We start from the raw sequence: 26,259 nt of genomic DNA on the forward strand, positions 1-26,259 counted from the left end.
TCATAAAATCAGGGACGTGTAGCCAACAGGAACTAGGCCAGTGTTGTTTCCATGGCAACAGCGGATCCAGTCCTCATCCACTGTGGCTAGGAGCTGCAGGACGTCCCCTCTCCTGAAGCTCAGGTGATTGTCTCCAGCCCCGGTGTGGTCACACAGCGCCCGCACAGCCCTGCACAACAAACAGGGGCTCAATTAGGGGCTAGACCCACGGGGAGGGGGGAATGAGGGGGGGTTTGTAGGTCAGGGGCACGGTTGAGGGTTGCCAATTTTGGTTGGATGTATTCCTGGAGATTTCATCACATGATAAAGATTAATCTTTAATTCCTGGAGACTCCATGCCAATCCTGGAAGGTTGGCAACCCTATGCCAGACCCTGGTGGGGTTCCACACAGGGATCGTGGCTGGGAATCCACAAGCCGGGTTACACAAAGGGTGAGTGACCTGCAGTCCACAAGCCAGGAACAAAGCGCCAACAAGACTGGGGTGGCAGGTGCTGGCCTATGACCAGGCATTGTGGAGTGACCTGAGACATCTGATGCCCTGTCGTACCCGAGCCTCAGCTGAAACCAGGCGTCCCAGAGAGGAAACGCCAGGGCCCTTAGTCCAGATGGCTCCCAAGGTCAATTAGACAAATTCAGCCAAGAATCCCCCTCACAAACCCACTGTGCAATTCAGAGACCTAGACTAGAAGGGGGCTGCAGGTTGGGATTGAGAGACATTGCAAGGGCTGCGCAAATGGAGGCAGCCCAGGGCTGGGCTAGCAAGGGGCTCTGGGTTGGGAGTGAGGGGCACCAGCAGAGCTGCGAATGTGGAGGCAACCCAGGGCTAGGCTAGCAGGGGCTGCGGACTTGAAGGATGGTGTGGAAGAAGAACACGGGACCTGGCACCAACCCAGCACTTTTGGGAACTCAGAAATCCATCAAATTCTTCAACCCACCCAACCCCAAACACTGGAATCCCCCCGGGCACCTGTGCAGCTGGGGCGAGTCAGACACTTTCTTCTCTTGCTGTTCCTGAGGCCAGGCCTTCTCAGAGGGCCCCCCCTTCAGAACCAGGGCGAGAACGTTCACACTGGGGGGCAGCCAGCTGGAAGGTCTCCTGCCAGAGAGCAGAGGGAGTCACCAGACAGTCTGAGAAACACCTCGATGGGACAGAGAAAGGCTCACAGATCACCAAGGGCAAAAAAGGGGGGGCAAGATCCCCAGGTCCCCAAGTGTGGCCCCCCAACTAAAACATTGCAAGAAAGAGTCACATTTTCAAAGACTGTGTCCGAAATCTGGAACCCCCATAACATCCCCACCAGGTCCTGTATAAACCGTCCTGGACCCATGGGCGATGCTGGGTGCAAGCGCCGGGGGGGAGAGGGAGGGGTGTTACTGACACAACAGTATTGGGCATTTCTTCTCCTGCAGCAACATCCCGGGTGGGTTTGGAATTGGGCAAGAGGCTGAGCAAGAGGCCTGAATGTCTACTGGGGAAACGGCCCAGAACCTGCTCCTCCACTGGGCCCTGCCCGGAGCAGCCCGCAGCCCCTCCCCTGGGGGGCTGGTGCCATTAGAAGCAATAGCACCCAAGGGCCTGTAACTGAGAAACTGCTAACGCCCCACGCTGCAGGCTGGTTTGCTGGACACAGTCTAGGAGCCAAGCCACAGATGCAGGGCATGGGCCATGTCACTGCCCTGAAGAAGGGGGAAGCCCTGCAACGGCTCACCCTGCCCCATCCCACCAGGCACTGACCTGGACTTGGCTGCACTGGTGTCAGAGTCGGCGGGGAAGCCTCTGGCAGGCGGACACGTGGCCCCAAAGAGTCGGCCCAGCCAGTTAGGGCGGATGGGGGAGCCGCCCATGTTCAGGTTGGGCGTGGCCGCCTGGCTCCCATCAGGGTCCGGCTCCTCGGACGGAGGCAGGCGTGTCTTGCTGGCAGAGGGCTCCGGTGGCTCAGTCTCCCTGGGGCCTGCGCATCCCTTGGTCCTGGCCTGCGGCGGCAGCTCTTCAGCATGAGGAGCCTCCAAGCTTCCTGCCTTGCTGGAGGGCGTTGGACCTGGAGCCTCAGCACCTCCTTCCCCAGCTCTGGGCTTGAGGAGCTGCAGGTCTCTGCCGCTGGCCCCCTCCCCTCCCCGAGCACCGAACTCATTCGCAGAAGCCTGGCTGGATCCGTGGGGCGGAGCAGCTAGGCTGGAGCTGGTGTCCCCTGCAGCCACCCGCAGCTTCGTCCAGCGGGTGAAGGGAAACCTTTCCTTCGTGGCCGTGGTGTAGACCCCGGAGGCCTGGCTTAGCTGCTCCCACCAGCTGCCCCGCCTCTCTCCTGTGTCCTGCGGGACAGGCTGCTGGTGTTTCTCAGGCTCGGCAGGACCCTCAGGTCCCAGAAGTGTCTGGGTGAGCTGCTCCCCCCACTGCAGCACCTGCTGGAATGTCTGCTTCAGGGAGACGCCCGCCGGGGGGTTGGGGGGCGATTTGGCGGCTGCTGCGCTGTACTGGGATCTAGCGCTTTCCTCCGAGCCCACCAGGGCTGCCCTCCTGGGGCCTTTGGTGGTCAGCTGGTGCTCTGGGCTAGCACCACCTCGGCCTTCGGCCCCCTCGGCCTGGTCACTAGGATCCCGGCCCTGTGCGGGAGCAGCCACCAGGGCAGGGCCAAGGGGGTGGCTGTGGGGGGAGTCCGGCCTGCGGGGAAGGGGCCGCACATCCACGGGCAGGTGGTGGTGCTCGAAGAGCAGGTCGAGGTGAAAGGTCAGCACAGAGAGGGGCTGGACGAGGAGCAGCAGCTCACGGACCAAGTGCGGGAAGGGGCCTTGGCTCAGGGAGAAGAAGGCCGTGGGCAGGTAGAGGACAGAGATGACATCTAAGAGACACAGGCAGGGTGAAATGGCACCCCCCACCCCCAGAGCCCCCCCACCCCACAGAACCTTCCCATCCCACAGAACCACCCCACAGAGCCCCCACCCACCCACCCACAGAGCCCTCCCATCCTACCAAGCCCCCATCTCACAGAGCTCCCCCACAGAACCACTCTCCAGAGCCCCCCACCTCACAGAACCACCCCACCGAGCCCCCCCTACATAACTACTCCCCAGAGCCCCTCCACCTCACAGAGCCACCCCACCGAGCCCCGCGCATCCCATCCCTCCACCCAGGGACACCAGCCTGTCTCTTCTGGGTCTGTCACTGGCAGCCCGTGCATGGGGGAAACTTCCATCTGTACTTCAGCAACCAGGCTGCCCGGGATCCTCCCCCTATCTCAGCTGAGGCACGTTGGTGGGAAAGGACTCCTGTGTCCCATTAAAGGAGCCCCAGATGGGCATTGCCCTGGGGGGCTCACAGCACCGGAGCTCAGAGAGCCCACTGCTCCCTACCTGAGCTCTTCTGCAGGTGGGAGAGCCACAGTTCCAGCTGCTTTATGCTGAACGAGACAGAAAAGGTCCAAGTTACAACTGTTCAGAATGACAGCCTCAGACAGGGCTGTGCCAACAGCACTAAACTGCCTGACTCAGGGGCTGCCCTAGCTGGCGCAGGCCCAGGAGTCCAGGGCCCACATCTGCTGACTTCTGCCTAGGGGTGGTGACATCCTAGCGCTCCACCCACCCAGCTGGGTCTCTGGGTTCACTTGGCTAAACACCAGGTTTGCCAAGGTTCCAGCTCCTGGAGTGTGCAGGAGGCACAGGGGGATCCCCGTCCGAAGGTAGCAGACACCAGGGTGCCCCCACCCAGGTTCTGCTCATTTGTGCCGGCGGCATACCAGAGCGAAGCTTCTGGCGCCATGGCGCCCTGAACCAGGCCTGAGACTGAACCTGGGTGCCTCATATGGCAGGTGCCAGCATCAGCTCCTTCCCCCATCTGCCTGCACCCCAGCTCCCCTCCCCTGGGTTGGGGCTTCCCATCTCACCCCGAATAACAGTCCCAGTGACCAGCTGAGAACAAATGTAGGACCGTAAACATGAGTGAGGCCATGGCCATGAGTGTGAGCGAGCGAGAGAATGGCAAAAACTGAGAGAGAGAGCACACACCCACACACGGGAGCACCTGTGAGCACGAGGGTGAGAGCAAGCACAAGAGAGTGCACGCCCATGTGACAGTAAGTCCAGCAGCCGCAGGCTGAGGCACGGAGAAGGGCTCCGAGACACGGGAACCACCCCCTTCCCAGGCCCAGCACTCCCCTGGCAGGGACCATCCTGCCCAGGGAGCCCAGCGTCTCTCTCAGCCTCTCCTGGGGGGGCAAAGCAGTGCCCAAGCCTGGTACTTACTTCAGAAGGCCGAGTATGAAGGCGTGGAACCTCTGCCTGCTGCTGCGGAGGGGAGCCAGCTGGGACACCTGCCAGTACAGCGAGTGCAGGGGCCGAGTGCCGGGACCTGTAGAACACACGGCACAGAGCCACTCAGCAGCATCTCCCCTGAGTTTGGCTCCTCTCCCTCCCGGAAGCCTGGCATGGAGTGGGGGGCCCTGCTCAGAGAGCAGCCAACAGCCATGGCAGCATCAGGCCAATGAGAGGCATTGGGGACACAGCCCCAGTCACCTGCATCTCCCAATAGATTGGTGCGTTGGAGCTGGCCCTTCCCACGCGCTCCCTGGGGCCCTGGGCTTTATCACGCTATTCGACCAGGGGGACTGATGGTGTCTCCTGGGGCCAGACTAAGCCCCCTCCAGCAACATCCCCCCCAACCTACCCAGCTTGACCGAGGCCTCCACCACGCTCCAGGGCGAGCTCCTCCTCTGGCCCGTGATGATGTCCTTCTGGAAGGGCTTCAACCCATCTGCCACCAGGGCATAGAGCGCCGGGCACAGGGTGTTGAGCAGCAGGTAGCTCACATCTGGGCTTAGCCGGCTGTCGCCCAGCTGCGTCTGGGCAAGGAGAGGGGCAGGTGATTGTTTGGAGTGGTGGGGAGACAGGTGTTGTGTCCCTCCCCCTCCTCCCCCAGAGCCGGCAGGGCAGGGATGGTGGGTTCCCTCTGCCTGGGACAGTCCGCCATGTTGCTTCCAGTTCCCAGCATTCATGGCATATGAGACGCAGGCCAGGAAACAGGGTGCCCACGATGCCCACATAGCCCCACCCACCCAGCCAGCAGGGAGGGGACATGACCTAGCTAATAGGCAAGGCAGCAGCTGAGCCTCTGCCACCGGACCCACGGCCCAGGCCAGAGCTTTACCTTCTGCACCAGGCTCCTTGCCGTGTTGAAGTGAGCAATGAGCTTCTCCACGGAGGCGCTGATGCCAACCAGCAGGGCTGGGACGGACAAAGAAGGGACAAGTCAGGCCTGTGCTGAGTCCCCACACCAGGTCCAACCACGCGACCCCGCAACAGCTGCACCTGAGCCCACGACCACGGAAAGGGAGCCCTGACTAGCTAGGGCTGGACGGCATCACTTCATACACTGGCCCCTGCCACGCAGCAGCCCCTGCTGGCTGGGACAGGGATAGCGCCTGTCCCCTGCAATCTCTGCCGAACTGTTCCCTGCAGCGCCCTCTGCTGGCTAAGGCAGAGATCGCGACTGTCCCCTGTGAACCTCCCCCATTCCCCACAGCAACCCCTGCTGGCTAAGGCAGAGATAGCGCCTGTCCCCTGCAATCTCCGCTGGACTGTTCCCTGCAGCATCGCCCCCTGCTGGCTAAGGCAGAGATAGCGCCTGTCCCCTGCAATCTCCGCTGGACTGTTCCCTGCAGCGCCCTCTGCTGGCTAAGGCAGGGAACATCCCCCTCCCCTGGGAACCTCCCCCATTCCCCACAGCACCCCCTGCTGGCTAAGGCAGAGATCGCGCCTGTCCCCTGTGAACCTCCCCCATTCCCCACAGCACCCCCTGCTGGCTAAGGCAGAGATAGCGCCTGTCCCCTGCAATCTCTGCTGGACTGTTCCCTGCAGCACCGCCCCCTGCTGGCTAAGGCAGAGATAGCGCCTGTCTCTTGCAATCTCTGCAGAACTGTTCCCTGCAGCACCGCCCCCTGCTGGCTAAGGCAGGGATAGTGCCTGTCCCCTGCAATCTCCCCCATTCCCCACAGCACCCCCTGCTGGCTGGGACAGGGATAGCACCTGTCCCCTGCAATCTCTGCCGAACTGTTCCCTGCAGCACCGCCCCCTGCTGGCTAAGGCAGAGATAGCGCCTGTCCCCTGTGAACCGCCCCCATTCCCCACAGCAGCCCCTGCTGGCTAAGGCAGAGATAGCGCCTGTCCCCTGCAATCTTCGCCGGACTGTTCTCTGCAGCACCCCCGCTGGCTGGGACAGGGCTCGGCCCCTCTCCCCTGTGAACCTCCCCCATTCTCCACAGCACCCCCGCTGGCTGGGACAGGAATAGCGCCTGTCCCCTGCAATCTCCGCCGGACTGTTCCCTGCAGCACCGCCCCCTGTTGGCTAAGGCAGAGATAGCGCCTGTCCCTTGTGAACCGCCCCCATTCCCCACAGCAGCCCCTGCTGGCTAAGGCAGGGATAGCGCCTGTCCCCTGCAATCTCTGCCGGACTGTTCCCTGCAGCGTCCCCTGCTGGCTAAGGCAGGGAACATCCCCCTCCCCTGTGAACCTCCCCCATTCCCCACAGCACCCCCTGCTGGCTAAGGCAGAGATAGCGCCTGTCCCCTGTGAACCTCCCCCATTCCCCACAGCACCCCCTGCTGGCTGGGACAGGGATAGCGCCTGTCCCCTGCAATCTCCGCCGGACTGTTCCCTGCAGCGCCGCCCCCTGCTGGCTAAGGCAGGGATAGCGCCTGTCCCCTGCAATCTCCGCCGAACTGTTCCCTGCAGCACCGCCCCCTGCTGGCTAAGGCAGAGATAGCGCCTGTCTCCTGCAATCTCTGCCGAACTGTTCCCTGCAGCACCGCCCCCTGCTGGCTAAGGCAGAGATAGCGCCTGTCCCCTGTGAACCGCCCCCATTCCCCACAGCAGCCCCTGCTGGCTAAGGCAGAGATAGCGCCTGTCCCCTGCAATCTCCGCCGGACTGTTCCCTGCAGCACCGCCCCCTGTTGGCTAAGGCAGAGATAGCGCCTGTCCCTTGTGAACCGCCCCCATTCCCCACAGCAGCCCCTGCTGGCTAAGGCAGGGATAGCGCCTGTCCCCTGCAATCTCTGCCGGACTGTTCCCTGCAGCGCCCTCTGCTGGCTAAGGCAGAGATCGCGACTGTCCCTGTGAACCTCCCCCATTCCCCACAGCACCCCCCGCTGGCTGGGACAGGGATAGCGCCTGTCCCCTGCAATCTCCGCCGGACTGTTCCCTGCAGCGCTGCCCCCTGCTGGCTAAGGCAGGGATAGCGCCTGTCCCCTGCAATCGCCGCCGAACTGTTCCCTGCAGCACCGCCCCCTGCTGGCTAAGGCAGAGATAGCGCCTGTCTCCTGCAATCTCTGCCGAACTGTTCCCTGCAGCACCGCCCCCTGCTGGCTAAGGCAGAGATAGCGCCTGTCCCCTGTGAACCGCCCCCATTCCCCACAGCAGCCCCTGCTGGCTAAGGCAGAGATAGCGCCTGTCCCCTGCAATCTCCGCTGGACTGTTCCCTGCAGCACCGCCCCCTGTTGGCTAAGGCAGGGATAGTGCCTGTCCCCTGCAATCTCCCCCATTCCCCACAGCACCCCCTGCTGGCTGGGACAGAGATAGCGCCTGTCCCCTGCAATCTCTGCCGAACTGTTCCCTGCCTGCAGCGCCCTCTGCTGGCTAAGGCAGAGATAGCGCCTGTCCCCTGTGAACCGCCCCCATTCCCCACAGCAGCCCCTGCTGGCTAAGGCAGGGATAGCGCCTGTCCCCTGCAATCTCCGCCGGACTGTTCTCTGCAGCACCCCCGCTGGCTGGGACAGGGCTCGGCCCCTCTCCCCTGTGAGACTCCCTCCCCATTCCCTACAGTGCCCCCTGTTGGCTGGGACAGAATCGAGCCACAGAACCTGGGCCCCTCGGGGTGGCTCCAGCTGCTTCAGCCTCTGGGTAAGTCGACTCAGCCCTTGGCAGTGTGCCTCCCCCAGCTCCAACCCGAGCTGCAGCTTCCACACAGCTATTTTCAGAGCACTAGCACCAGCCCTGCAATCCCAAGTCTGTCGCCCTTGGTGGGCAGGCTGACTGCTGAGGTCGGCGTAGACACACCGGAATTGCTGGGGAACACAGGGCATTGCCATGGGAACCGTCATCTCTTTAGCAATTCTTCAGAGTCTAAGAATAAAGGTGCAATGGGAACTGGCAGTTACCATGGCAACAAGCCAAGGATGGAAATGTTTGCTACAGAAGATGAAAGGTGTTTGTAGAATCCAGGGCCTCCCCCACCAACCTACCCACCTGGGGCTCCAAGTTTTCAGGCTCAACAGCACCACCTGCTGGAAAAGACTGGGAGCATGATTCCTCAAAGACTCTAGCCTCCAGGAGCTCCCCACAGCCACACCTCCATCTCACAAACAAGAATGCATCAGCCAGAAAAGGTACCAAGAGGGCGGGATGTTAGTCCATAAACCCCCAGACCTCTAATTTCCCAGTCAAAGGGAGAGTGGAGCCTGCCGCTGGAAGGCCAAGTTAGAAAAACTGAAACTGCAAATAAGGTGCAAATTTGTAAGGGCAAGGGTGATTGCACAGGGCAACAGCTCCTAGGGCAGAGGGTTCCCTGGGATGCACCTGGAGGCCTTGGTCAAAATTGGGGGTTTCTCAAAGACACGCTCTCGCTACCCCCCATTACTGGCTGGATGCAGGAATTGCTAGGTGGAATTATCTGTCCTGTCATGCAGGAGATTGGCTGGAGGAGCAGAATAAGAACCTAAGAACTGTCACACTGGGTCAGAACAGTGGTGCATCTAGGCCAGTATCGTGTCTCCAACAGTGGTCAAAGCCAGAGCTTCACGGGGAGCATACTGAACAGGGCAGTTCGAGTGATCCACCCATCTTCCCTCCCGGTTTCCAGTGGACAGAGGTTTAAGGTGGCCCTGAGCATGAGGCTGCATTTCTGGCCATCTTGGCTAATAGCCATTGATGGATCTATCCTCCATGAACTTATCTAGTTCTTTGCTAAACCCCAGTTATACTTTTGGCCATCACAACATCCCCTGGCAATGAGTTCCATGGGTTAATTGTGCATTGTGTGAAAAGTACTTCCTCTTTTTTGTATTAAACCTGCTGCCTATTAATTTCATTGGGTAACCCCTGTTTTTTGTGTTGTGGAAAAGGATAAAGAATAGTTCTAGATCCACTTTTTAAATGGCATTCATGATTTTACAGACCGCTATCATAGCCCCCCTTCATCGTCTCTTTTCCAAGCTGAACAGCCCTCGTCGTTTTAGTCTCTCCTACTATGGAAGGTTCCATAGCCTTGATCATCTTTCTGCCCTTCTCTGAACCTTTACCAGGCCCACTACATCCTTTCTGAGACGGGGCGACCAGAACGGGACACGGAGTTCAACGTGCGGGTACGCCATGGGTTTATACAGTGGCATTATGATATTTTCTGTCCTATTTTCTATTCATTTCCTAATAGTTCCTTTAGGTTGTAGAGGAGTTTTTAAACTGAGGGCTGGGGAAAGCTGACAGGTCCAGAGGAGCACATGGTTTGGACAGAGACATCGCTTAGGGGAGGATTTATGAAAGGCGACACTCTATATCCTAGTAAGGCTAGAGATTAATAAAGCACTGGTAGGAACTAAAGAGAAAAAGTCAAACGAAAAAGAGCCCCATTTAACTACATCACATGAAGGCAGACACCTAAATATTGACAAATATTATAAGTGCTTATATATAAATGCAAGAAGTCTAAATACTAAGATGGGTGAATTTGCATGCCTGGTATTAAATGGTGTGGGAGTGGCACTATATGTGAAAGAAAGCATAGAGTCAAATATAATAAGAATCTTAAATGAGCCAAACTGTACCATCAAATCTCTATGGATAGAAATTACCTGCTTGAATAATAAGAGTATTGCAGTAGGAATATACTACCTACCACCTGACCAGGATGGTGACAGTGAATGTGAAATGCTCAGGGAGATTAGAGAGGCTACAAAAACCAAAAACCCGATAATAATGGGGGATTTCAACTGACCCCATATTAACTGGGTACCTGTCACCTCAGGACAGGATGCAGAGATAAAATTTCTGGACACAATTAATGACTGCTTCTTGAAGCAGCTAATACTTGAACCCACAAGAGGAGAGGCAATTCTTGATTTAATCCTAAATGGAGCACAAGATCTGGTCCAAGAGGTGAACATAGGTGAGCTGCTCAGTAATGGTGACCAAGATGTAATTAAATTTAACATCCTTGATGTGGGAGTGGAGGGAAATACCAAAGAAAATCACCACAGTAACATTGAACTTCAAAGAAGGGAACTACACAAAAATGAGAAAGCTAGTTAAACAGAAATTAAAAGGAATAGTCACAAGGATGAAATGCCTGCAAGCTGCATGGAAACTTTAAAAACCACCATAGAGGCTTAAACTAAATGTATATCCAAACAAACAAACAAACAAACAAAAAACACAGTAAGAGGACCAAAAAAATGCCACCATAGCTAGGGTGACCAAATGTCCCGATTTTATAGGGACAGTCCTGATTTTTGGGTCTTTTTCTTATATAGGCTCCTATTAACCCCCACCCCTGTCCCGATTTTCACACTTGCTGTCTGGTCACCCTAACCATAGCTAAACAGCAGAGTAAAAGAAGCGGTTAGAGACATAAAGGCATCCTTCAAAAAACGGAAGTCAAATCCTACTGAGGAAAATAGAAAGAAGCATAAACTCCAGCAAGTCAAGTGTCAAAGTATAATTAGGAAAGCCAAACAAGAATTGGAAGAGAAACTATCACAAGAGACAAAAACTAAGAGTGAACATTTTTGTAAGTACATCAGAAGCAGGAAGCCTGCCGAACAGTCAGTTGGCCACTGGGTGATTAAGGTACTAAATGAGCACTCAAGGAAGACAGAGCCGTTGCAGAGAAGCTAAATTAATTCTCTACATCGGTTGTCACTGCAGAGGATGTGAAGAAGATTCCCACATCTCAGCCATTCTTTTTAGGTGACAAAGCTGAGGAACTGTCCCAGATTGAGGTGTCAATAGAGGAGGTTTTGTAACAAACTGATAAACTAAACAGTAATAAGTGACAAAGAGTCCTGTGGCACCTTATAGACTAACAGATGTATTGGAGCATAAGCTTTCGTGGGTGAATACTCACTTCGTCAGATGCATATTGGGTGAATACTCACTTCGTCAGATGAGTATTCACCCACGAAAGTTTATGCTCCAATACGTCTGTTAGTCTATAAGATGCCACAGGACTCTTTGTCGCTTTTTACAGATCCAGACTAACACAGCTACCCCTCTGATACTAAACAGTAATAAGTCACCAGGACCAGATGGTATTCACTTAAGATTCTGAAGGAACTCAAATATGAAACTGCAGAACTCCTAACAGTGGTATGTAACCTATCACTTACATCAGCCTCTGTACCAGGTGGCTGGAGGGTAGCTAATATAACGCTGATTTTTTTAAAAGGCTCCAGAGGCAATCCTGGCACTTCAGTACCAGGCAAATTGATTGAAACAATAGCAGAGAGCAGAATTATCAGACACAAAGATAAATACAATAGCTTGTGGAAGAGTCAACACGTTTTTTTCGTTCTGTTCTTACATAACCCAACTGAGCTAAATTGGGTTAAAATAGCAATAAAGATCCAGCAACTCTGCTCTCAACATTGATTAGTAGCTTGAATTCAACCTTAGTTGAGGGGGGAGAGATAGCTCAGTGGTTTGAGCATTGACCTGCTAAACCCAGGGTTGTGAGTTCAATCCTTGAGGGGGGCCACTTAGGAATCTGGGGCAAAAAATCAGTAGTTGGTCCTACTAGTGAAGGCAGGGGGCTGGACTCAATGACCTTTCAGTGTCCCTTCCAGCTCTATGAGATAGGTCTCTCTCTCTCTATATATATATATTTTCCACCACTGGAGACCCGAACGTGCCGCCCCAATAACGTAGGGAGTGCTGCCCCTTTCTATTGGCCGCCCCAGGCACCTGCTTCCTTCACTGGTGCCTGGAGCAGGCCCAGAATGATTAGGAAAGGGATAGATGATAAGACAGAAAATGTCCTAATGGCACTATATAAATCCATGGTACACCCACACTTCGAATAGTGCCTGCAGTTCTGGTTCCCCCATCTCAAAAAAGATATATTAGAATTGGAAAAGGTGCAGAGAAGGGCAACCAAAATGATTAGGGGTATGGAACAGCTTCCGTATGAGGAGAGATTTAAAAGCCTGGGACAGTTCAGATTAGAAAAGAGACGACTAAGGTGGGATATGATAGAGGTCTATGAAATCATGAAAGGTGTGGGGAAAGTGAATAAATAAGTGTTATTTACCCTTTTGTATAACACAAGAACCAGGGTCACCCAATGAAATTAATAGGCAGCAGGTTTAAAACACACACAAAAGGAAGTACTTCACACAACACACAGTCAACCTGTGGAACTCATTACCAGGGGACATTGTGAAGGCCAAAAGTATAACTGGGTTCAAAATTAATTAGATCAGTTCCTTGAGGATAGATCCATCAATGGCTATTAGCCAAGATGGTCAGGGGCACAACCCCATGCTCTGGGTGTCCTTAAACTTCTGGCTGCCCGAAGCTGGGACTGGACAACAGGGGATGGATCACTCAATAATTGCCCTGTTCTGTTCATTCCCTCTGAAGCATCTGTCATTGGTCATTGTCGGACAACAGGATGCTAAGCTAGATGGACCATTGGTCTGACCCAGTATGGCCATTCGTATGTGAAGACCAATGCAAAGAACTCATATTGCCTCTCTGCAATGGCTGTTTCTTCCTTGAGTGCTCTTTTAACGCCTTAGAGGGACAAGGTGGGTGAAGTAATATCTTATATTGGACCAAAATATTTTGGTGAGAGACGAGCTTTAACACCTTGGTCATCTACTGGCCTGTTGCCTGTTTGGCAAGCTTTATGCTTCTGAGGTACTTTACAAAACTCTTACTGTTATTTTCTGAATCTTTAGCAAGTAGCTTCTCAAATTTTTCTTGGCCTGCCTTCTGATACTGTTACACTAACCTGTAAGAGTTTATACATCACCCTATTAGCCTCCATAGGATTTGACTTCTAAATTTTAAAGGATGCTTTTTTGCCTTCAACAGCCTTCATTACTCTGCTGTTTACTCAGGGTGGCATTCTTTAGGTCCTCTTACTGTCTTTTAACTAGTCACCAGGATGCTTGCAGGCATTTACCACTTGTGACAGCTCCTTTTAAATTTCAGTCTAACAAGCATATCCTCATTCTTGTGTAGTTCCCCTTTGTAAAGTTAAATGTTACTGTGCGGGGTGTTCTTTGGTATTATCTCCCCTACAAGGATGTGGAATTTAATTACATTATGGTCACTATTACCGAGTGCTTCATTTATAGTTACCTCTTGGACCAGATCCTGTGGTCTACTTAGGACTAAATCAAGAATTGGCTCTGCCCTTGTGGCTTCCAGGACTAGCTGCTCCAAGAAACAGTCATTTATGGTGTCTAGAAACGTTCTCTCTGCATCATGCCATGAGGTAACACTTACCCAATCAATATGAGGATAGTTGAAGTCACCCAGTGTTATTGCACTTTCTGCTTTTGTGGCTTCTCTAACTTCTCTTAGCTTTTCACAAGAACTGGTCAGGTGGTCAGTAGTATGGTCCTACCGCTATACTCTCTTTAGTCAAACATGGAATTTCTAACCAAAGAGATTCCATAGTACAGTTTATTTCATGTAAGATTTATGCTTTCTTTAACATATAGTGCCACTCCCCCAGCAGTGTGACTTACTCGGTCATTCCTACATATTTTATACCCTATATTTCCATGTCCCATAGATTATCCTCATTCCACCAGGTTTCCACGATGCCTGTTATATTGACATCATCCTGTAATGCCAGGTACTCTGGTTCACTCACCTTAGTATTTAGACTTCATAGAATCATAGAATCATACAATATCAGGGTTGGAAGGGACCTCAGGAGGTCATCTAGCCCAACCCCCTGCTCAAAGCAGGACCAATTCCCAACTAAATCATCCCAGCCAGGGCTTTGTCAAGCCGGGCCTTAAAAACCTCCAAGGAAGAAGACTCCACCACCTCCCTAGGTAACGCATTCCAGTGCTTCACCACCCTCCTAGTGAAATAGTGTTTCCTAATATCCAACCTAGACCTCCCCCACTGCAACTTGAGACCATTGCTCCTTGTTCTGTCATCTGCCACCATTGAGAACAGCCGAGTTCCATCCTCTTTGGAACCCCCCTTCAGGTAGTTGAAGGCTGCTATCAAATCCCCCCTCATTCTTCTCTTCTGGAGACTAAACAATCCCAGTTCCCTCAGCCTCTCCTCATAAGTCATGCGCTCCAGACCCCTAATCATTTTTGTTGCCCTCCGCTGGACTCTTTCCAATTTTTCCACATCCTTCTTGTAGTGTGGGGCCCAAAACTGGACACAGTACTCCAGATGAGGCCTCACCAATGTCGAATAAAGGGGAACGATCACGTCCCTCGATCTGCTGGCAATGCTCCTACTTATACAGCCCAAAATGCCGTTAGCCTTCTTGGCAACAAGAGCACACTGTTGACTCATATCCAGCTTCTCGTTCACTGTGACCCCTAGGTCCTTTTCTGCAGAACTGCTACCTAGCCATTCGGTCCCTAGTCTGTAGCTGTGCATGGGATTCTTCCGTCCTAAGTGCAGGACTCTGCACTTGTCCTTGTTGAACCTCATCAGGTTTCTTTTGGCCCAATCCTCTAATTTGTCTAGGTCCCTCTGTATCCGATCCCTACCCTCTAGTGTATCTACCACGCCTCCTAGTTTAGTGTCATCGGCAAACTTGCTGAGAGTGCAGTCCACTCCATCCTCCAGATCATTAATAAAGATATTAAACAAAACCGGCCCCAGGACCGACCCTTGGGGCACTCCGCTTGAAACTGGCTGCCAACTAGACATGGAGCCATTGATCACTACCCGTTGAGCCCGACGATCTAGCCAGCTTTCTATCCACCTTACAGTCCATTCATCCAGCCCATACTTCTTTAACTTGCTGGCAAGAATACTGTGGGAGACCGTATCAAAAGCTTTGCTAAAGTCAAGGAATAACACATCCACTGCTTTCCCCTCATCCACAAAGCCAGTTATCTCATCATAGAAGGCAATTAGGTTAGTCAGGCACGACTTCCCCTTGGTGAATCCATGCTGACTGTTCCTGATCACTTTCCTCTCCTCTAAGTGTTTCATAATTGATTCCTTGAGGACCTGCTCCATGATTTTTCCAGGGACTGAGGTGAGGCTGACTGGCCTGTAGTTCCCTGGATCCTCCTTCTTCCCTTTTTTAAAGATGGGCACTACATTAGCCTTTTTCCAGTCATCCGGGACCTCCCCCGATCGCCATGAGTTTTCAAAAATAATGGCTAATGGCTCTGCAATCTCATCCGCCAACTCCTTTAGCACCCTCGGATGCAGCGCATCCAGCCCCATGGACTTGTGCACGTCCAGTTTTTCTAAATAGTCCCAAACCACTTCTTTCTCCACAGAGGGCTGGTCACCTTCTCCCCATATTGTGCTGCCCAGTGCAGCGGTCTGGGAGCTGACCTTGTTTGTGAAGACAGAGGCAAAAAAATCATTGAGTACATTAGCTTTTTCCACATCCTCGGTCCAATGCCTCCCTCATTCAGTAAGGGGCCCACACTTTCCTTGACTTTCTTCTTGTTGCTAACATACCTGAAGAAACCCTTCTTGTTACTCTTAACATCTCTTGCTAGCTGCAACTCCAAGTGTGATTTGGCCTTCCTGATTTCACTCCTGCATGCCTGAGCAATATTTTTGTACTCCTCCCTGGTCATTTGTCCAATCTTCCACTTCTTGTAAGCTTCTTTTTTGCGTTTAAGATCAGCAAGGATTTTACTGTTTAGCCAAGCTGGTCGCCTGCCATATTTACTATTCTTTCTACACATCGGGATGGTTTGTTCCTGCAACCGCAATAAGGATTCTTTAAAATACAGCCAGCTCTCCTGGACCCCTTTGCCCTTCATGTTATTCTCCCAGGGGATCCTGCCCATCTGTTCCCTGAGGGAGTCAAAGTCTGCTTTTCTGAAGTCCAGGGTCCGTATTCTGCTGCTCTCCTTTCTTCCTTGTGTCAGGATCCTGAACTCGACCATCTCATGGTCACTGCCTCCCAGGTTCCCATCCACTTTTGCTTCCCCTACTAATTCTTCCCTGTTTGTGAGCAGCAGGTCAAGAAAAGCTCTGTCCCTAGTTGGTTCCTCCAGCACTTGCACCAGGAAATTGTCCCCTACACTTTCCAAAAACTTCCTGGATTGTCTGTGCACCGCTGTATTGCTCTCCCAGCAGATATCAGGGTGATTAAAGTCTCCCATGAGAACCAGGGCCTGCGATCTAGCAACTTCTGCTAGTTCTAGTATTTGTATGTAAGCACTTGTACATTTTGTCAATATTCAGTTCCTTGCCTTCATGTGTTAGATTTCAATAGGATTCTGTTTCATTTGACTGTTCCCCACCTGGACTTTACCAATTTCTTTCTTAAGTGAATAGCTCCTACCGGCCTTAAAATCGATGCGTCTATAACAAAAGTATCACCCTGTGGTAGGAGGGGAGTTCCGTGGCCAGAGGTCCCAGCTGGCATAGACAGTGAAAAACTCCAGGTCTGAGGCAGTCTCCTGGGCTCTGATGTCCCAAGAGGTTGGGCCTGCTTGTGCCTTTGCAAAGCTGCTTCAGAAATTAAACCAGACCCCCTCAAGAACGGGACTTTCCCACCCATCTGGATTCCAAGAGCATGGAAGGGGGCCCCCTGCACAGATTTCGGGGTGGGCAAGGGTTACCTTTCTTTTGCTCTCTCAGATGGTCATAGGCTCTGTCTGCATTTGCCATCCAGTGCTGGCCTGCCCCTGGGACACCGGCAAAGGACTGAGAGTGTCTGACTAGAGAGAGAAAGAGAACCTGGTCAGTCAGTTGGCAGGGGCTGTGTGACACAGGCCCCACATCCGCCGGGCACAGCACACCCTGTCCGGGAGCAGACAGCACCACGGCCACGGTCACTGTGGGCTGGCAGGGTCCTTCCTCATAAGCCTTTCTATGAGCCAGCCAGTGCAGCACATTCCTGCCAACGGGGCTGCATCCATCCCTGGGAAGGGGGACGGTCCCTCATTCACCCCAGTCTCACCTCCCGCTTCTCATGGAGTCCTGGGTGTCCTTAGCTAGAGTGTACGGAAATGAGGCCAGGTCAGTGTCAGGGCTGGGACGGGGGAGGGAGAGCAATGGAAAAGTTTGCACAGTATGTTCCAGGTTACCAGCCAGTGGCTCAGGGAGCCAGCCCCGAATGGGGACATGCAGGGTTCAGACCCCAATCCCCAGGCCAGAGCAAAGGGCTCGGCAGCTGGAGATGAGGGGAAGCTGCTCAGAAGAGATTTCCCAGGGTGGACAAAGCTGGAAACATCTCCAGCAAAGGGAACTTGTCCCAGCTCAGTCCCTGGCCCAAGCGTTGGCCCCGAGCACTGGCCACAGCACGGCCCCTGGCGCTGGGCCCTGGCCCCGGCATGTCCCCTGGTTCCGGCCCCAGCTCTGGCACGGCCCCTGGCGCAGACTCTGGCACAGCCCCCGTCACAGCCCCTAGCTCTGGCCCTGGCACAGCCCCTGACGCTGGCCCCGGCATGGCCCCTAGCACTGGCCCTTTCCAGCCAGACTCCCTGAGCTGCTGTGGACATGGGGCTTGCCGAATTTCTTCCTCTATGGCCATAGCCTCCCTCCAAGCTAGGAACACTTTCTCCTGGGAGTGAGGAGACCAGGACAGCTGCCCAGGTATACATCCCTGCCCTGGGAGCCTGTAACAGGCCCTGTAAGTGAGTCACTCATATACAGACCCCTGGTAAGCAGCTGTCCCTGTGTGAGAGGAGTTGGGAGTTCAAGCCCAGCTCCCAGAGGGGCAGGGGCTGGAGCGTTCACTGCTCTTCCAGCAGGTCACTGCTCCCTGCAAGGGCATTCCACAAACCCAGGCAAGAGAGACCAGAGGGAGACCTAGGAGGAGGCAGGGTCTGGGATGGCAAAGAACTCTCCCTCTGCTCCCCACTGAGCCCGCACCCCTGCTCTAGTGTTGTGGTGACCCAGAGTGGGTATCCATCTCTGCCCCAGCGCAGGAAGCTTGGGGGTCACAGTCATGGGGCACCCGGCCCTGCCCCAGGGCTGGGGGCTCGGAGGGGGGCACAGCTGGAGGGAACCTGCCCCGGGGCTGGGGGCTCGGAGGAGGGCACAGCTGGAGGGAACCTGCCCCGGGGCTGGGGGCTCGGAGGGGGGCACAGCTGGAGGGAACCTGCCCCGGGGCTGGGGGCTCGGAGGGGGGCACAGCTGGAGGGAACCTGCCCCGGGGCTGGGGGCTCGGAGGAGGGCACAGCTGGAGGGAACCTGCCCCGGGGCTGGGGCTCGGAGGGGGGCACAGCTGGAGGGAACCTGCCCCGGGGCTGGGGGCTCGGAGGGGGGCACAGCTGGAGGGAACCTGCCCCGGGGCTGGGGGCTCGGAGGAGGGCACAGCTGGAGGGAACCTGCCCCGGGGCTGGGGCCTCGGAGGGGGGCACAGCTGGAGGGAACCTGCCCCGGGGCTGGGGGCTCGGAGGGGGGCACAGCTGGAGGGAACCTGCCCCGGGGCTGGGGGCTCGGAGGGGGGCACAGCTGGAGGGAACCTGCCCCGGGGCTGGGGGCTCAGAGGGGGCACAGCTGGAGGGAACCTGCCCCGGGGCTGGGGGCTCGGAGGAGGGCACAGCTGGAGGGAACCTGCCCCGGGGCTGGGGGCTCGGAGGAGGGCACAGCTGGAGGGAACCTGCCCCGGGGCTGGGGGCTCGGAGGGGGGCACAGCTGGAGGGAACCTGCCCCGGGGCTGGGGGCTCGGAGGGGGCACAGCTGGAGGGAACCTGCCCCGGGGCTGGGGGCTCGGAGGGGGCACAGCTGGAGGGAACCTGCCCCGGGGCTGGGGGCTCGGAGGAGGGCACAGCTGGAGGGAACCTGCCCCGGGGCTGGGGGCTCGGAGGGGGCACAGCTGGAGGGAACCTGCCCCGGGGCTGGGGGCTCGGAGGGGGCACAGCTGGAGGGAACCTGCCCCGGGGCTGGGGGTTTGGGGTGCTGAGCTGGCAGGCACCTGGGCACAGCAGCAGCTCCCCGCCTGCCAGGCCCCATGCACCAGGAAGTGACTGCCCAGCCTCAGCAGCGGCTCTGGGCGGAGGAGGCTGGAAGGCAGGGGCCAGGGAAGGGGACAGCAAAGGGGAGAGGCTCCCGGCCGGGTATGGGACTCACCTACAGGCACCCACCAGCCTGGGCAGGGACAGTGTGACAGCAGCTGCAGGAGGCCACTATGGGGGCGGGATGCCAACGCCCAGCTGACTGTGGCTCTCCAATGGGGAGACAGCAGGGCCCAGTGCTGGGGGTTGGGGGGGGCACAGCCACAGGGCACCTGCCCCAGTGCTGGGGGTTGGGGGGGCACAGCCACGGGGCACCTGCCCCAGTGCTGGGGGTTCGGGGGGGCACAGCCACGGGGCACCTGCCCCAGTGCTGGGGGTTGGGGGGGCACAGCCACGGGGCACCTGCCCCTGCCCCAGTGTTGGGGGTTCAGAGGGGCACAGCCACAGGGCACCTGCCCCAGTGCTAGGGGTTGGGGGGGCACAGCCACGGGGCACCTGCCCCAGTGCTGGGGGTTCAGAGGGGCACAGCCACGGGGCACCTGCCCCAGTGCTGGGGGCTGGGGGGGGCACAGCCATGGGGCACATGGCCCTGGGCTCCGCCAGGCAGGTCTGGGAGAGTGACAGGGCAAAGGACAGCGGGAGAGAGGGAATGGGGCAGAAGGCCAGACAGACGGACAGAGAGATGGAGGGGAGAGTGAGCGAGCACAGCACCCTTTCCAGACCCCAAAAGGCAGGTGCGCAGGGTCCCTTGGCACAGAGTCTAGCAGGATCCCCCAGCCTAAGCCTCCTTCCTGCTGCTCCAAGTCCCCCTTGGTTAGTCACTGAGAAACCCCAGTGTTAGCTAGGGAGTGGGGGCCATGTGCCCCCAGCCCGTCATGCACACACACCTCAACTCACACACACGCAGGCTTTCTGAGCTTGTAACACAAGAAATGTGCGGCGTGTCTGAGCCCCGTGGCGACCACACAAGTCAGCCAGGATGGGGAGTGGGGCGTTAGCAGCACAGTGCCCGAGGAGAGCTCCCCTGCTCCACACGTAGGCGCATTCTGGGGGCGACAACCTGACCAAGTTGCTCTTTGCTAGCTAGGTACCCCAGAGCTTGTCAGGTGAGTTTGACTCTCGGATAAACAGCTTGGGGCACAAAGGAGCGGAGCTGAGAAGGCCAGGGAGCCCCAAAAACATCCCCAGCCCTTGGAACGAAACTGCAAGATGGCCCCCTGGTGCAGCACAAGTTGGCCTGCCTGTGGTACTTCTCGGCCCCGCACTGCTGTGGTATCATATGCCCCTGTGTAACAGGGCAGTGCAGTGTTATCCTCGCTGTCCAGATGGGAACGAAGGCCCAGACAGGCGAGGTGACAGGGAAATTAAACCTGGGTCTCCAGCGTCCCAGGCTAGTGCCCGCCCCAAACCATAGGCCATCCTTCCTTTGTTGCAGCCTTCCCCTGGGTGCTTGGCTCCTGGCACACAGGAGCAGCCCTGCCTACATCACTACACAGCCCCCAGAATCCTTCTGAACACAACCCTGTGTGCGGATCCCCAGGAAGCTGGCCCCCATACACTGCCCCCATCTACTATGCTCTGCCCATCTCCCTGGCACCACTTCCCCATCACCATGCACAGCTGCTTCCTGGGTGCCTCGTCCCAGCGCAGAGAGGAAGAGCAGGTGCTCAGACTGCAAGCTAGGAAAGGAAACGGGCGGCTTACGTTGCTTGGGAGGTCTTGGATTCTTGGCCCCTCTGCTCTGCTTTCTCTCAGGAGACACTGCCCCAGAGCGTGCTCCAGCCTGACTGTGTGCACATGCCTCTCCCCTGGGGCAGCGGGCTCTGGACACCTCCACGCCGAGTGGCAGCTCTGGGACCTGGGGGGAGGGGAAGGCCATAGTTGGGAAGGTTCTGCTTCGCGGGAAGAGCGGGGAGAAGAGCACAGACAGGTCTGGGCTGTCCAGGAAAGGCAGCACTCCCCGGTGCGGGGGGGAGTAGGCCCCTATGGGGGACAGGCGGATGGGGAGCAGTTCCTCTGGGGAGAGGGTGCCCAAGACTCTCCCCTTATTGCTGGCCAGGAGGCAGACTTCATCACAGGACAAGGTCTTCAACGTGGGGCGGAAGGACGGGGTGAAGAGGGCAGGAGACTTCAGCTCAATGCTCTCCAAGCTGGAGTTAAGGGAGGGGATCAAGGGCAGGGGAGGTGCCACTGGCTCCGAGCTGTAGTAGAGAGGCTTCCCGTCGGCCGAGAAATGGAAGAGCAGAGGCTGGAACGGCAGCATCTGAGGCCTGGGGCAGCGAGAGAGGGGAGAGCCAACTGCAGGCGGGAACATTGCAAAGAAATGCAACCAAAACCAGGGGGGCATGGAGAACACAGCGGGGAGGAATACGGGGGCATGGAGAACACAGCAGGGGGAAGGGGGAAGGGGAGTATGGAGAACACAGCGGGGGGGAATACGGGGGCATGGAGAACACAGTGAGGGGGGAATATGGGGGCATGGAGAACACAGCGGGGGGGGAATACGGGGGCATGGAGAACACAGCGGGGGGGGAATACAGGGGCACGGAGAACATAGAGGGGGGGGAAATACGGGGGCATGGAGAACACGGGGGGGGAATACGGGGGCATGGAGAACACAGCGGGGGGGAATACGGGGGCATGGAGAACACATCGGGGGGGAAAGGGGAGTGTGGAGAACATAGCGGGGGGGAATACGGGGGCATGGAGAACACAGCGGGGGGGGAATACGGGGGCATGGAGAACACATCGGGGGGAAAGGGGAGTGTGGAGAACATAGCGGGGGGGAATACGGGGGCATGGAGAACACAGCGGGGAGGAATACGGGGGCATGGAGAACACATCGGGGGGGAAAGGGGAGTGTGGAGAACACCGCGGGGGAGAATACGGGGGCATGGAGAACACAGCGGGGAGGCATACGGGGGCATGGAGAACACAGCGGGGGGGGAAATACGGGGGCATGGAGAACACAGCGGGGGGGAATACGGGGGCATGGAGAACACATCGGGGGGCAAAGGGGAGTGTGGAGAACATAGCGGGGGGGAATACGGGGGCATGGAGAACACAGCGGGGAGGAATACGGGGGGCATGGAGAACACATCGGGGGGCAAAGGGGAGTGTGGAGAACATAGCGGGGGGGAATACGGGGGCATGGAGAACACATCGGGGGGGAAAGGGGAGTGTGGAGAACATAGCGGGGGGGAAAGGGGAGTGTGGAGAACACAGCGGGAGGCATACGGGGGCATGGAGAACATAGCGGGGGAAGTGGAGAGAGGCAGATATGTGGGCATGGAGAACAAGGGGGTGGAAATCAAAACAAACCAGGAAGCATGGAACAGAAAATGGACACCCCCGAATAAATCAGCGTGAGCCATTCCCAGGGGCAGCAGCAATAGGGCGGCAGGGTGAGGAGAGAGAGATGGAGAGACAGTTAGCTCAGAGGAGTCACAGCACACACACAGCAACTTCACAACCACGATGACACATGGACACGCCTGTGCCCTCTGTCACTGCGCAGGCCCCAACCCACAGTGCCCCGTCTCCACATCTGGAAAGGGTCCGTGGGAGCGCAGCCCCAGCCCCTGGGAGGTTTCCCCCAAGAGAACAGGACAGAGGGAGGGAGGTGCTAAGGGCCAAGCGGCTGGAGCATGTTGGAAGTATGGAGGCAGCCTTCAGAGAAAGGGAAATTCAGTCCTGGTCTCCCCCAGATCCAGAGTCCTGGGGCACCCTTCTCAGGGAGCAGGGAGTCAAGGCTGTGGCTGTCCCCACCAACAGAGAGCTTCCTCCAGTGCCAAGACATGGTCACTCAGGCACAACGCTGCAGCCCGATGGGCCAGCAACGTCCACTGCCCTCCCTAAAGATGCTTGGTTTGCTCAGGGTCTCTGGAGCCAGGAGCTCCTGCAGCAGCCACTGAACCAAGGGCTCCTCCTGCCAACCCACAGGAGCCAACGGAGCACCAGGAACCACCCACCGCAGGTAGGGAGCAGGGGGAGAAAGAAGCTATTCCCGGACACTGAGAACAGCCCTAGGAGCCTGCCAATCCAAGGGCTCTCGGGGACCTTGGCTGGAAGCAGGGTTTAATGGGGGGCCCAGCTCTGGTATCAGCATTCCCTGCAGTGCTCTGTCCCCCATCCTGAGCCATTCCTCAGCGCCTGACCCTAAAAATTCCCCTTCAGCCCCCCAGATGGCAACACCCACCCCACTGAAAGCCCATTTCATCTCAGCCCAGAGCAGCGTGCGACCCCAGTAAAGCCTCGGCCCAACGAGGCGACATCTCCGATGCTCCCTGGGCAGAAGCTGCTCGGGGATCCCACAGGGCTCAGGGTATCATAGAGCCCTTAGGCTGGGGCAGGACTCCTGCCTGCGTCACACTTCATCTGAGGGGACCTGGACAGGCTGACTCCCCAAGTCAACACACAGGGAGCCGCAGCTGGATCAGCTGTTTAACCCATGGCCTTGGGTTCTCCTGCCGCCTGGCTCAGTGCGTCCCTCTCCTCCTGCAGTCAAACAGGCTCCAAGCCCCTTATGCTCGAGTTTGCACCGGCGTGGTGAGCTGCAGCACACCCATGGAGGAAGGAGAGTGCAGCGGGGGGGGGGGGGGGGAATGTATGCGAGGAGCTGCTAGGACAAGGAAGGCAAGGGTGTGATTCCTCCTCCCAGCAGGGGGGCTGGGTCTTCTGCAAAGCAGCTGAGCTGCACAGAAATCATCCGCATGGCATAGCAAAGAACTGGTCAGCTCAGTGCACAGATGCAACATGCATTCACCACCACTTCACTCTGCCTACCTGTCCCCCAAACCTACCCCAGACCCCACCCCACTGCCTCAGCCCAGCCCTACAAACCCATTTCAGGCACACCTAACGCAGTCTGCCTCTTCCAGGACCCTGCAGCTCACCCCAAGCCAAAGCCAGTTCCACATCCCCCAGCCCTGCAGCCCACCAGGAATGGGGCAAGAAGAGCAGCAAGAAGAATGGCAAGTGGAGAGAGAGGTGGGGTTAGTGATGGAGATGGGGGTGTGCCAGGATCAGGAGGAGGAAACCCTGTATTAACCCCATGGGACTCTGCAGCTCTGTCCCCAGGGAACACAGGCCTCCATACATGGGGAAATGCCCCCAGCCCCAGTCCAGTCCTGGAGAACCCCTATAGCTGAGGAGGGGGAAGTGCCTTGATAGCAGCTGGCGCTCTTACCCTCCTTGCAGGCTCTGTGTCCTCTTTGGGCCTTCCCTGACACCCAGGGATCCCCCTCCGGTCCCCCGAGCCTCCAGCCCAGTGCCTCCTTATCACAGCCAGACCCAGGCATCTTTCTCCTTAGGACGTAGCCCTCCAGGGGTCGCCCCCCTTCCTCTGTGTCACCCGGCAGCCCCTCTGTGATGGCTGCAGCCCAGGCCGAGACTGCCTCCTCGGCTGGTGGCTTTCCGTAAGTGCCAGGAGGTGCCCATCCAGCTGCGGAGCCAGCGCCCAGTCGGGACCCTGGAGCCTGCTGCCACTGGAGACGTCTCTGCCCATTGCTGCTTGCTGGGGCTCAGGCTGCTCCTGGTATGCTGCTCTCTCCCCCCGGCTCCCAGGCCAGCTGGCCCTTCTGCTTGTTGATGGCATTGCGGTACCGGAGCTCCTTGAACGTGGTCACCTCCCTCTGGCTGCAGCTGGGGGGCATTGCCTGCTCGTCGCGCTGCAGCTGGTGCCCAGGCGGCTCCGGGCACAGGGTGCTGCAGCAGGTGAGCTCGTTGTGGGGCGGCAGCTCCTTGTCGGGGGAGAATACAATTAGCCAGTCGCTTCGGTCCTTCCTGGCCTGTGCGGTGGGTGGCCCAGCTGTGTTCCTCTTCCGCTTCTGAGCCAACTCATGGAATGAGGTGACGGTCTTCCGAGCGGCATCTCTGCACTGGTCTCCAGCGGGCACCTCTGTTGGGACAGGCCTCTCAACTCCGCTCCTGTTCAGCACCTGCAGCCCCCTCTTAGCCCTCGGGGGCACTGGGGGGGGGAGCCCTCACTGCACTGTTCAGACTGGGGCCCCGCTTTCCTGGTGCTAGCGCAGGCAGACCAGACGGCTGGATGCTTAGGGCAGGCAAGGTATTGCAGTTGGAGTCCAACTCAGCACAGACACTGGTGGGGAGCGGTTCTGCCATGGTCTCCTGCCCATCCCCGCTGGGAGAGTCAGCGGTCATCAGATGGGGAGTCAAGCAAACTGCTGCTGCACAGGCTGTCTGGGGTCTCCGGGCCCCAGGGTCTGGTCGCTCTTGTACCTGGAGGTTGAGATTAGCATCTCTCCCATCAGACGGTTGCCCCTTGTCAGTCACTGAGGGAGCATCATGGGCATCCTCCAGGGGGACGATGTTTGGCTGATTGTCCGGAGATAGGGCCTCTTCACCGGGGAATGCCTTGCAGTAAACAGAGACTGGCGTGTCATCCAAACTGAAATCGGAGCAGCTGCTGACAGAGGAGGAAGCCGGGTCTGAAGGGGAAGCCACCTCCTCCTCAATGTGCAGGGAAGGGAAATCCTCCAGGAGAGGCTGGTTCCGGAGATCCAGCGTTGGGGTCTGCTGCGGATGGGACTTGCAGCACCGGCACTGCATGGAGGTGTTGTTGGAGTTGGCGTCGACTTCCTCCAGGGCACCACAGTTCTCCTGGCAGTCGCTGCAGCCTGTCTGGTCTCCCGGAGCCATCGTGACAGGGCCCTCCTGGAGCTCGGGTCGACGGGAGAGGTGCAGCCCCAGGGAGATGTGCTGCAGGTGGATGTGGTTGAGGTTGCACAGCAGACCTTTCTTTGGGGACAGCATGGTGCTGGCTGCAGAGCCTGGATTCCTCAGCTTTGTCACAGGCCCCCACAGGCACGTCGCTCCGAACACCCAACTCCAACTCCCTGCAAACAGCAAAATAGCTTGTCAGTCGCTGGAGCAGGCAGGTTATCAGCCAAATGGGCACGCACCAGAGGGACCAATTTATGGGGAGAGAATTAAGGGGCTGATCTGGGCAGCTCAGCTAAAGGGAGCGACAGCCTCATGGTCCACAGATACTAGGAGGGCATGATGGGAGTGTAGGCTGCTACAAGGGGTCACAGCTGGCAGAAATGGGATGGAATCAGGAGAGAGGAAGTTGAGGGCAAGTAACAAAAAGAATTCCCAGACAGTGAGATGGA

The 26,259-nt window shown here is 57.0% G+C and overlaps 1 protein-coding gene across 1 annotated transcript; it reads right to left on the bottom strand.

Moving 5' to 3' along the window:
* Positions 1-25,900, bottom strand: RUSC1 (RUN and SH3 domain containing 1). Its single transcript, XM_065420321.1, is given in 14 exon segments — positions 1-169; positions 970-1,098; positions 1,738-2,839; positions 3,351-3,397; positions 4,239-4,344; positions 4,660-4,834; positions 5,140-5,216; positions 16,784-16,882; positions 24,315-24,497; positions 24,500-24,680; positions 24,682-25,104; positions 25,106-25,282; positions 25,284-25,339; positions 25,342-25,900. Coding segments are annotated over 14 exon segments (3,483 nt in total).
* Positions 25,901-26,259: the final 359 nt, after the last annotated feature.

The sequence above is a fragment of the Emys orbicularis genome, chromosome 20 (assembly GCF_028017835.1).
Source record: "Emys orbicularis isolate rEmyOrb1 chromosome 20, rEmyOrb1.hap1, whole genome shotgun sequence".
NCBI classification, from domain to species: Eukaryota; Metazoa; Chordata; order Testudines; family Emydidae; genus Emys; species Emys orbicularis.